Source organism: Takifugu flavidus, chromosome 11 (assembly GCF_003711565.1).
Source record: "Takifugu flavidus isolate HTHZ2018 chromosome 11, ASM371156v2, whole genome shotgun sequence".
Classification (NCBI taxonomy): Eukaryota; Metazoa; Chordata; class Actinopteri; order Tetraodontiformes; family Tetraodontidae; genus Takifugu; species Takifugu flavidus.
Window position 1 is genome coordinate 8948667 of NC_079530.1, and position 12398 is coordinate 8961064.

Sequence of the window (12398 nt, forward strand, 5' to 3'; positions counted from 1 at the left end):
TAAAAAAACCAACAACTCTGATATGTCCCTCTTACATGAGATTCCCACACCAGTTTCTTTATTCGGACCTGCATCAAATTCTTCATGGGTTCTTCATTATTTAAAGTGTTTTTTTATTTTTTAAAAAAACGAATTTCCCTGAGTTTCAGTTTTCAATTTTATTTAAGCTCAGATCAGTTTTTCTGTTCTGGATCAGTTCATGTTCTAGATCAGTGAAGGGTGCGGAGAGTAGTCAAGCGCAGTGAATTAGACATCAACAATAAAATACGATTTTCCTGTGAAGTTCGTCGTTTTCACTTATTAAGTAGCGTTCAATTAGTCTTTGAACATGCTACCCCCGAAAGTGCTTACATGAATAAGAAAAGGCTCGTTTCATTTAAAGAGATGTTGTTTTTTTAATGTGAATAACGGACAAGAAAAGGCTGTAAAAGTCCTGTGTGATGACGTCGAGCTTTATTCTGACTTTCCTCACCGGATGTTGGTGACGTCACTTCACGTGTCTTCATACATGGGCTCCGGATCAGTCCGCTCTTCGGTCCGGGAGCAGAAGCGCCCGCAAGGCTCGTCTCTCCGCTCGCTTCTCTGTCTCTCTCTCGAACCTTTGGACCACCACCGGCGGACCTGCCGGACGGCTCGGCCGAACCAGAGCGCCATGACCCGCATGGTGGTAGGTGGGATGCCAGACACGGCCGTGGCCGGAGCTGGGGAAGCGGGAATGATGCTGAACCGACGGAGGAGTAAAGCTCGGCGGAGAAAGCGAAAGGAGTTGTTCGGCTTCCAGATGTGCTTCGCGGGAATCTTGTTGGGGCTCGTAGCGGGGCTCCGGTCCGTGTCTCAGACAGCAGGTGAGTTGGTTCCCTTTAGCCTCTCCGTGAAACGGGAACCCCAAAAGGCGTTTACACGGGGCGCTTACTCGCGCTTGTTGTATTTAAAATAAAAAGTTGTCTGTAAAAGAGCATCTCGGGAACGTGGATGAAACGGCGGCAGGAAGTGCGGGCTGATGCGACAGATCCAGATCCAGTCAATGGCAAATATCCGTGGAGCTGAGGTGCACTTTGGAGGCAGTTGACACATTTACCGCAGCGGCGACACACATCTGGAGATGGTGCGCCTTATAACTAGAAATGGCTGCAGCCGGTGGTGCTTCTTGTCCCCACAGAACCTGCTTCTTTTTGGGGTATGACTCACGGAGAACCTCTTGATAAATGCTACTATCACATGCTGCACTGCTCCACCATTAACGCTGTGTTTTCGATGCATTTCTACTCCTTTTTCCCCATATTTCTTTACATTATCTGAGTGGATATGGGCCAAATGTTGTGGTGTCACTGGAACCTGAGGGATGCAGCGTTGGGAGGTGATGACGACCAGCAACCTTCAGCACTGTCGGCACTTTTGAGGAGAAGTTCTTGTTAAAAAATTACCGTTGCACTGACTGACTGAGGCTCTTTCTGGCCTTTGAGCAGATTCACTGTCGGGGATGGTCTCCGCTATCACCGTACTGTGCTGGTGTTATGGGGCCGAAAGATTTAGCTCATTGTAATTAAAAAGAAAAAAGAATTTGCTTTAGCTTTACTGCCGTCTGATCCAGGAGCTCAGCACCTTTGACCCAAGCCAAGACACCTGGACATTTCCTGTGTTTCCAGTTTACCTGCGCCGTCTACACCTGCTGTCCTTCTGATGTCATAGCTTCTTTACACAGCTTATATACTCTGGATAAATATTTTGGATCCAATCATATTTCACGTGAAAATGTGGCTGAATTTGCTGTTTTATGGCTCAGTCCTCATTCTGATGGCGCGTTCTCCTGTAACGCTGTGGGATGTGTACCGAATTGACATCTAATGGCTAAAATAAATACTGCGCATAAATAATCAGTCATGTAACATTAGAGCCCATAAGCTATACGAACCAGGTGGTTTTTGGTAAAATCCCAGTCAACCCTTTCTGAAAATGGAGAAAGGGTGAGACGGCTGAGACACTGGTTCCACTTTAGAACATTTATTTATCATAATTGCACTTCTGTGTGTATGTTGAGATGAGCGTACCTATACATTCTTGCCCCTGTGGACCACCGTGAAGAGGAGTGCAGGCCTCACCTTGTCCTCCATCTGCCCTTAATTCTGCTGCTTTCTCCCTAAGCTCGTCCATCCACGTCTCTTCTCCTGGAAAACTGTAAGGTGAACATCAGAGCTGGTACAGAAGCGCTACAGGAAGGAGGATTACCCACAAACACCTGTTGTTGCTGCTGTCATCTGGAGGGCTTAATATCATCGAGCCCTGCTGCTCAAGTTCAAGTCCCCCCGTCCTCCATCTGCTCTGCACCTAAAAGATGTGCAGTGCTGCCAGACAAATGGTCATGCTATGGAGAAACCACTAATGGCTGCTTGGTATATCTGCTACGCAGCATTAGTCTCCAGATGATCTCATTACATAACTTAAAGCCCCGTTCACTGGGTTCCCTTCCCCTCGCACGCCAGGAGAGGACAGAAAGGGAGGGCGGCGAAGCACAGATGGAGTATTTTGAGGTGGCCAAACCTCAGTAGCCTCCGAGCCAAAGTAGACAAAAAGGAGGAGAGACAGGAAGAGTTGAGGGGAATGGGGAGGTGGCTGGAGGCAGGAGGACAGGACAGGACAGGTCAGGGGAGATGGAGGAGAAAGGGGTGTCTGAAAACAACCATTCCTGACCCCCCCCCCCCTCTACTCTAAACAGAATTATACACACGAGACTAAAGCCTTCGTGTTTTCTCTACAAAATTTGGGAAGCGGGATTAAGTGTGTTATAATCCAGAGTGCCCCTTAACGGTGAAAGTATGATTATGAAAGTAAATCTCAGCCTATATCGACAAAAAATAAAGTAGTCTCTCATTTGAGCATCCGTGGTGCTCAATTTTAGAAATTGGACTCGCATAACATGCACCCATTCAACGCATGATGGTCCTCCCTCCGAACACGTGGATGCACACACGCACAGACTGTAAAGACTGTTTTCATGATCTCGCCACCTCTGTTTTGTAGCTCTCTCTCTCTCTCTCTCTCTCTCTCTCTCTCTCTCTCTCTCTCTCTCTCTCTCTCTCATGCATCACCCTCCATCCACTATTCACCATTCTGTCATCTCTTCCCTCTCTACCTCCATTTTGTTAGCACTCAGCTATCACTTTGGTGTATCTCCCGTTGGCTGTGACCTTTTGTAGCTTTCTAGCACCGCTCACATGCAGTAGCTGCAGTTTTCTTTCTTTTCTCTCTGCCCCCCCCCCCCCCCCCCCCCCCCCCCCATCCCATATGCACTTTTATATGGCCAATTAGAAAACAAACCGCTCTGCTGGTGTTCTCCCATTAAAACCACAACTTTTGTGATGTGCTTGAGTTATTTTCATTAGGACTTTATGTTTTGTGCCAAATTCAGATGCAGGACAGCCATTGTATCATTTCACATGCTTATACATTTTATACAATTTACATATTATTATATATTTGTATAATTTTCAGTAACATCGTAGAATTCCCAGTTTTGAAAACCCCAAAAGCATCCAATTGTCACATTAAACCACAACGTTATCCTGAGTGGAGGCACACAGTCGGATTAATCTGAAATGTTTTTCTTTCGACTGGCTTTGGACAGAGAAAATCCTCTGTAAACTCTGCAGGACATAATACTTTGGAGCATCTGCAGCATGAAAAGGCACCAACTGTAGTTGAAGATGCTAATCCGCTAATTAGAGACAGCTGTTCAAAAGCTAATGAAAACGCCGCGTCCTTAGCTTTCGCTAGGTGTTTAGGGTCTGGTCAACATCCAGCAGCTCCTCAGTCAGATTCTAAAGAATGATCTCATCCCACGTCCTCCATCCAGGTCATGAAGGGTGAGACTTTTTATGACCAGAAAACAGACACAATCAGAAGGCAAGAGAAGCAGAAACCTTGACAGAAACCCTGGTTATTTAGTGGCCACATGAAAACACTTTCAGTTAGAGCTGTGCAAGGCTGATCTTTGGGGGAGTGGGAGAGCATCTGCAGAGTGGAGGTCAGACCGAGGTGTGGAGGATAATTCTACTCCCAGCTGCCTGGTCTGGGCGTGTTAGCCTTTGATTTGGGACAGTTGGAGTCAGGCTAACATGCTACTCAGTTGAAAAGAATGGATGTTATTCACAGTAGATGTTATTTCACAGTTTGTTTGAAACTGCAGCCAAATTGCATCCCGGATTAACAAATCAATAGCTTTCTTTGAGGGCCCTTTCATGGTTGTGCTGGTTGCATTTCCCCACTATCCAATGGGGAGAAAGGCAAAGCTTTACTGCAGTTTTAATGAGGAGAGCATCACGAAATGTTAATGTTTGCTGTTGAAACAAACCTCTCCTGCGAAACAGATGTAAGAGAGGCGTTAAAGTGACATCGTGCCATAGCAGATCAGCACTCGGTGTGCCCTTCCCATGAGCTGCAGGTGTGACTCACTCAGAGCTTCTGCTCCCCTGTTGCACTTTAATGGATCACGCACTTGCTAGGAATGGAGGTGTCAACACGGTGGCGAGCAGAGATGGCGAATGTGCTTGACCTGAACGTCCAGAATAGTTTAGTGTGTTGTAATCGGTCTCTGCGTGCACCTTCATCACATATACTGTACATATAAACATAATGCCCGCTAGTCTGCAGACTAGTAGACATAAATAAATAACTGCTTTTACTTCTGGACTCACACAATAACATTACAATTCTCTCATAGCATTTCAACCATTCTGCACACACTGAATATTAGATATTCTGATATGTATATTGTATACACACAAAAGGCTAATTATCCATTTACCTTGGATTATTATATATATATATTCTTTTTTATACATTTTCTATTCTTAATTCAATATTTTTGCTGCTGTTGCGCTGTAAATTTCCCCGCAGTGGGACAAATCAAGGAATCTGAATCTGAATCTGAATGGCGAATGATATTCAAATTCCAAAGGGCCCTTACTGTCAACCCCAGCACGTTGTCATTATCGTCTCCGTCACCTTCCTGATGGGTTCAAGCCCCGGTGGCTAACTGGCGGATGCACAGAAGTCCGGATTTTTCCATGTATAGAAGCAACAAATTACTTTAATTTTTTTCCCGGTGGTCAAGAATTACTTTTTACAAATACGTGTGATTTTTTATCTCAAACCACAGTAAACTGGTGCACTTGAACAGTCCGGCATTAGTGCAGTTTTCACTCAAACATCAGGATTCTGATCATCGCAGGCTTCGGATCGTCGCCACTCCTCTTTACTCCCACTGAAGTCCCAGCATATCTGTAATTTAAGGCTAAAAATGGATAATGTAGCCGCTGATTCACGTGCTGCTGTGACCTGTGGGTGTATGTTGGGCGGGGGTCTTTAGGTAACATCTGAAAGCTTGCCATGGCAGGGTGCACTTCAAATTAGTGTGTGGTTAAGGTAATTATTTAATAAGCACAGTGGGAATAATGTGACACCCAGCAAACGAGTGTGCACGCGCGTGTGTGTGTGTGAGAGAGCTAATGAGTGTGTACAAAACTCTTTGTTCAGCTAGCGGCAGCAAAGCATTACTATGTTTCCCCCCTACATCAGGATGCACGCTGATAACAATGTGATGAGGTAAACACCACAGACTAAAGAGGAAAATGCAGAATCAGGGAGAAGCACTAAATATGAACCGCTTGATTTTTCAACCTCAACAGTATCGGCTGGTTTGCTGATGATCTCATTTCACAGGCTAACACACACATGATGGTGAGGTTCTCTGACATAATCTGAAGGCTCCGTCCTGTGTTACAGCCGTGGTTAAATATTTGGAGCTATTTCCTGTCTTTTGCATTCCTCATCTTTCTCTTTCTCTCCCTCTTTCTCGCCGTTGCTCCCCTGCTCTCCAAATACATGCCTCCTAATTCATCATCCAGCCCTGAAGACTATTTTAGCATCCGCCATGTGTATTCTGGGATCCTCGCACGGCTTGAGAGAAACCCATTAAGAGAAGAGCTGAAGGAAGAGGACCGTCCCTCGGGAAGAGTCTGAGCATTGCATTATTCCTTATTCTTCATCTTCCTTAATTATGCTTCTGCATCGTTGACACTTGTGACTGGAGGCTGACCTGGTTCTTGTCTACTTTGATTTGAGGGCAGTAATTGCCGCTCTGTTGTGAGGAAACAATAGTTTAAAAAAGTGCTGCTGTCGTGCAACCAGTGAACCCTGCAAAGTGCACGTTAGTGCCAACACCTGCAGCTAGCTTAACAAAAATGTTACATCTAAAAGGTTTTTGAAATTGAAAAATAATCCCCAGAAATGGAGGCACCACTTCTACAAAGTGGGCAGAATTTAAACCGAGAAAAACTGGAAATATTACTGACCACTGATTGAATATTGTAGTTCCAGCTTTGTTCCAAAGCAGTCACGTTCTGCTCCACACTCGTGCTGTCCCTTAATGTTTTGTTCTGCCGGGTTCTTTGTCGCAGTGTGTTTTGGTAATTGCAGGTTTAGTCCATTGATAAAAATGTCTTGCAATTGAATTTTAAAGTGGTCAACGCTCAGTTGTCTTCTCCTGGGAGACCATAAATTTATCGCCAGACCCTTAACAGCTGTCAACGACTGATTTTAAAATCCGGTACCTCTGACCCGGCAGAGGGAAGTGCTGCCGAGCCACTAAATCAGACTTTTAATGAGCTGTTTTACAACGACGCCTCACCTGTCATCTGCTGTCCCTCCCGATGGGAGTGAACCCGACAGGATCCAGTTTCACGACTGAGAATTATTATTCTTAGTGAAATGTAGGTCGGTGGCCAACAAGAAAAAGTCCGGCGTGATAGCGTAGTGTGAAATGTCTGTTTCCTCCGTTCAAACACACGATAGGCCAAGAATAAAAGGTTACAGATGGTTGATTATACGGTTAATGATTTTTCAGAATGTCGATACTGTGGGGAGAGCAGACCATCAAATGCCAAAACTGAATAACTAATGGAAAGATCTTACAACATTTCCTTCCTATCACCCTTGATCAATGAGGTCTGTAATGTGCTAGCAGCATGGTTTTGCCTATTCTGTGCTGACTGATCGATTTAGCTGAATTTATCAATATTTTTGGGCAAAGATTGTAAGAGCTCCACCTGCTGTACTGGAGTATTAATGCAGTCAAGAGGGCCATCATGGTCATGTTACTGGCATTAGCATACTGAGGAGGAGGGATCCAGAGTGCTTGAGAGGGTTGCAAAAGTCGTTTTGACTGTGAGGACCAATGAAAAGTTGTGTTTGTGCTGATTTCGCTCACGTCAGCACAGCCGTGATTGAGCCGACACGCAGTGATTATCCTGCAGGGTCTTTCTGCTCCCTCGACCCTGGCAAATGCAACCATGGCACTGTTCAAAATCTGCTCATCTGTGTGTGTGTGGGTGTGTGTGTGTGTGTGTGTGTGTGTGTGTGTGTGTCTGTAGAGTGAGAGAGCTGGAGAAAAGCTTATTTTGGCTGAGATTAGGGAGGCTCTTCCCATTGAAAAGACGGAATATTCTGAGAATATTAATCTCATCAGTCTGTAAAGTAAGCAGTCAGGCAGTCGTCTTATCTGCTGTGCTTTAGTTAAGTTTACCATGTCGTCCTTGAATGGACCAGTCAGAGGGGAAATACCAAATACATCAATTTAAATTTGAAAACTTACTCATAAAAAACACTGACATGAGTACAATTATGGCCTAAATTTAATTTTTGCTCTGATTAAGCGCCTAAACTATTTAGCAGATTATTCCAACCTTAGCTGGCTAAATTCCCCTGTTGGTGAGTACAGGCTGGAAACCATATGGAGATAATTGTGTAGCACTTTAAGGGCGGCCTGTCCTGTCGGGGTGCTGCTCACTGCCATCTCTGGCAGCTTTTCAAACGTTATCAGATTCAAACGCTGCTCTGAAACACAGCAGATTAGATATCTGACGATGGTTCCTTCCACAATGTGTGAATTACAAATACAGAGAGTCCATTTTCTAAACGCCGCGGGGGGAAATTTAGGCAAATACGCCTTGGTTACATAACTGTCTCGTCATGACTTGTTTCTGCGCTCAAGAGACGGTTCGTGCTAAAGTGTGTATATGTTGGTGTTTAAGCCAGTCTGAGCTCATCTCTGGTGTATCCAGTCAAAAACTCGTCCTCTGTCTGAGCTGCTCTGTGGATCAGGGAGCTGACACTCGGCATAACCTCATTTCAAACTGCAACGTGTCTCTAAACAGTGGCCCCCTGCTGGGTCGGTGACGGAGTGCATTAAAATGGTTTATGTGGCCTCACTAAAGTGAGATGAGCTTGTGCGTTTGACAGAAATATATACAGAGCACATCCATTGCTCACAGGTCTCGTCTCAGAGCCCCCCCAGACAGATGAGAGGGAGAGATGACAGTCACCTCACACGCTCACAGCAGGGGTGGCATCTGACGGTGTCAGCTAATGAGCTGTCAGGTTTATTCAGTCGCGTTTAACGCAAAGCTCTGAGAGATTTAATGCTATTTTATGCTAAAGGTCTGAATAAAAGGGAATCTGGGGTAGCTTCTTTTTCTGGGAAAAACTGGATGGATTCTTTTCAGTGTCGAGGTTTCCCCTCAGGGGTCTGGTTGATTGGAGACTATTTGTTATAAGGGAATTTAACACACCTTTGATCAGTGTTATTGTTGTTTTTATCATTGTATTGATTGGCAGCCACCTTCTCCTCAAGTCTAATGTGTGTGTGTGCATTTCTGAGATTTACATTGCATTTACTTTCTTCTTTTCCTGGAGCCAGCACGCATTTGTTGCTTCTGTATTGTGACATTTGGGGTTTGCTGCGGCGCGTTGATTGCCTGACTGACTGGAAGAGGAAATTTAGTGCCGAACGCTGCAGCCGCTGACGGCGGGAACAGGAGATGCCGTCCACTTTGATCTCAGCCAGGTCTGCAGAGAGCGAATTAGTGCTCAATATCCAGCACCAGCATTTTGCCGCGATGGGTTATGATTTGTGGACTCTGGAGACCTTGTGCAAGTATTTTTATCCAACATGGTAGTTTATATATTCTAATGAAGAAAAGAATTACCGTAACAGCTACTATGTGCACAAAGGCTTTTTTTAAGAGACAGACTTAACACAAGCTGCTTGTTTAAAGGACATTTTTTAAAGGATTTATTAAAACAAATCTTTTTTCTTTAGAGGATGAAATTTCCCGAGTCAGTATTTCCCTGTGGAAGAAGCGTAATTTTTTCACTCTGACTTCCTTCATACAGCTTTCAAATCAACGTTTGACTTTAAAGCGCCGCTGTGTAGCAATGACGAGTTGCTTTCCCTCCGACATTCTCTGGAGCTGTAACTGATGTCGTTTTCCTTACCTGTTGGGGGTTCATTGTAAGAACCTTCTGCTGGAACGCACAGAAGATCCCAGGAAAGGAGAAGAATTTCTGAAATGGCATCTAGTGGTTGGTTTTAATATCAGAATATGCTGACGTAGCGCAGCACAACACTGAAGAGAGTGAGTTGCCAACTGACATGGGTAGGAAGTGAAGATGGCAGGCTTATTTAGCATGCACACACACACACACACACACCTATGGATGGATGGATGGATGGATGGATGGATGGATGGATGGATGGATGGATGGATGGATAGATAGATAGATAGATGATAGATAGATAGATAGATAGATAGATAGATAGATAGATAGATAGATAGATAGATAGATAGATAGATAGATGGATGGATGGATGGATGGATGGATGGATGGATGGATGAGTGGTTTCATTCTCCAGAACACAGCAGAAGATCCTTTTGATCGGCACATGTGCCTGAAGTACATTGCTGATGCAATCATGCATGCATTTCCATGCATGTTTGATTATGTATGGATTTTACAACACGCAGTGGGAACCCAGCTATTTCATGTCTTGTGATGAGAAGCCAAGGGTGTTTGAGAGCACGTGTAGCATGTTGCTCTGCAGTATAATATGCACCACGTGCCTGTGGCCTGATTTCGCTGTCTCCGGGGACACACAGTTGTTACAAAAGTGATACACATACTACACACATGGAATGGAATGGGCCTGTGCTATACAGGACTCCTATGCACAGTACACACACATGCATACACACATACGTGCCTGCCAAGAGACACTAATGAAGACAAAGGAGCTAATTAAACATGACAGTGAAGAGCGATGGGCAGCTGTGTTATATGACTTTATGGGGTCGGCTATACAGTAGAAACGGGGACTCTGGCCAATATACTGGGAGGATGGATGGATGGATGGATGGATGGATGGATGGATGGATGGATGGATGGATGGACGGACGGACGGACGGACGGATGATGGACGGACAGACGGGCTAGTGCAAGCATGAACATTTGATGTGAAGGATCCAGCTGTAGACCTTTGAAGGCACCAAGTATGTGGCAGGTAAAGGCTCCAATTTGGTCTCTAGATACTCAAGTGTTCTTCTAAAGTTTTGACTGAGGAATGTCTGCAGAGCTGAAGCTTTCAACTGTCTTGGTGGCCTTCCTCAATGAGGCATTTCTTTCAAAAACATTTTAAAAGAACATTGTAGTATAATGGGGTGATAATCTCCCAATTCCATGTTTTTTTTTTCTTTAATAAAATAAATGAGTTGAGTTGGGCTTGAGGAAATATTCAAAATAAGTTAAAACCTGATTTCCTGAACAAGAACTAAATGTTTCTCACCCATTGTTTCCTAATTATTTACCTTTATACTCACTCACTTTTATAATTTTATTTCCAATTTAAAAAATGATATGCTTTCCATTCCTGAAATGTATGCAGTAGTAAAACATCTGTCCAGGGATGTTTCTTACTTGCCAAAAAGATACCATAATACTCAAATATTAAATCCTAAATAAAGATATTATCCTTATGGGAATCCTCTAGAAGGGGTCATTTCTGGATTTAAAGGGTTTTTTTTATGTCTCAGCAGTTCATCTCAATGGTATTATTATTATTATTATTATATTATTATTATTATTATTATTATTATTATTGTCTGAATTCAGCCACTTTTACATCAGACAAAAGATTAGGGGGGTAGAAATGAGGTTTTTGATTGATAATTCAGTCACTTCATCTTTGACATGAATCCAAACTCTTTGGATAAATTGACTGTGTTTACCTGTATTTACTTTTAGTTTGTGCAGTCATGTGGCACTTGTGCGTGAGTTTCTCTGGGTTATGTCACGATGCGCCTCCCTGTCTTATCTGTTACGTCATGTTGCCAGAGTAACCTGTCCAATAGTGATGCATTCCGCCTCAGTGGACCTCATAAAAACACTCTGTGTGCATCTGTGTGAACACTGATTCTAGTTCAGCAATTTTAGCACAACGGTGCCCAGTAAGGAACACGGACTTCAAAAGGTCATGAAAAGAACGACCCCCAAAGAAACTTGCATATCAAAGGTGCACCCGTGATGATTTTGAAGGAAATATAAATGTTGGATCAATTTTACCTGGCACGTCGGCTGCTTCCGCCGATGCCGTCTGTCTCATCTGGATCCCAGCGTCTCCTGATCAGTGGGGTTGTGGCTGATGCTGGAGGACAAACACTGCTCATTCCAAAACATCCCTTACCATTCCCTATCTGGCTCTGTTTGACAGTTGCTCAATGCTCAAATTGCAGTGATTACACAGAGATATTTACATAATGCACTTCCCAGGTGCTTCTGACCTGTGATTGATTAATTCTACACATGTACGTACAGTGGAGCCATTGTGCCACCTTCTGATCACGTCTCTGTCAGAGGTTCTTCTAATAATAGCTAACAGACGTGCACAAACACACTGTGCTGGCTCAGGGGAAGAACATACAGTAGGAGGTCAAAAGGCATCACAGTTGTGCAGATGCGTGACATTAATGCACTGTGGCAGTTTTCTCCCTCCAGTTCTCTGTGTGGTTCAATAAAGATGCTTTTGATTACCTTCACGTGCATATTTTACTGGTCTAGGTTTGACATTTGTGTCTGGAAATGAGAGCTGAAGCTTTGACAGTACACTTAAATAATTTATCTTCCTCAATAGAGAGCATGTTCTGAGAGCTACCAACTCTAAGTCAGCCACAAACCAGTGCGATGAAAGGTGCAGCGGTGGAGTACAGCAACACTACCGCCAGAATTACACATTGAAGAATTTGATTTCATCCGATGCAGGTGATGCAAGGGGCCAAAATGCAAACGTGTGAAATAAATTCAACATGGTTGAAATCAATTTTGGTCCAAAAAAAGATAAAGCAGACAAAGAAAACTTGCCTGAAAATGAGAGTGGCTCTGATTTAAGCAGCTTGTGCGGGTGAATGTTATTTTGGACTGAAAACCTGGTGGTATTTCATCAAGGTTTGAGTCTCCAGGATGCGCTCAGAGGGGAGAATCAGAGCTGAACCACGTGAAGATGAAAAAAAAAG

The 12398-nt window shown here is 44.0% G+C and overlaps 1 protein-coding gene across 1 annotated transcript in view; it reads left to right on the forward strand.

Annotated features, from left to right (window-relative positions):
* Positions 1-501: 501 nt before the first annotated feature.
* The window catches only part of slc24a3 (solute carrier family 24 member 3), a 31549-nt gene continuing 19652 nt past the window's right edge, over positions 502-12398 (forward strand). Inside the window, exon 1 of the mRNA XM_057046871.1 lies at positions 502-845. Within this exon, the coding sequence (XP_056902851.1) occupies positions 509-845 (337 nt within the window). The 5' untranslated portion in view covers positions 502-508. The remainder of the gene's footprint in view (positions 846-12398) is intronic.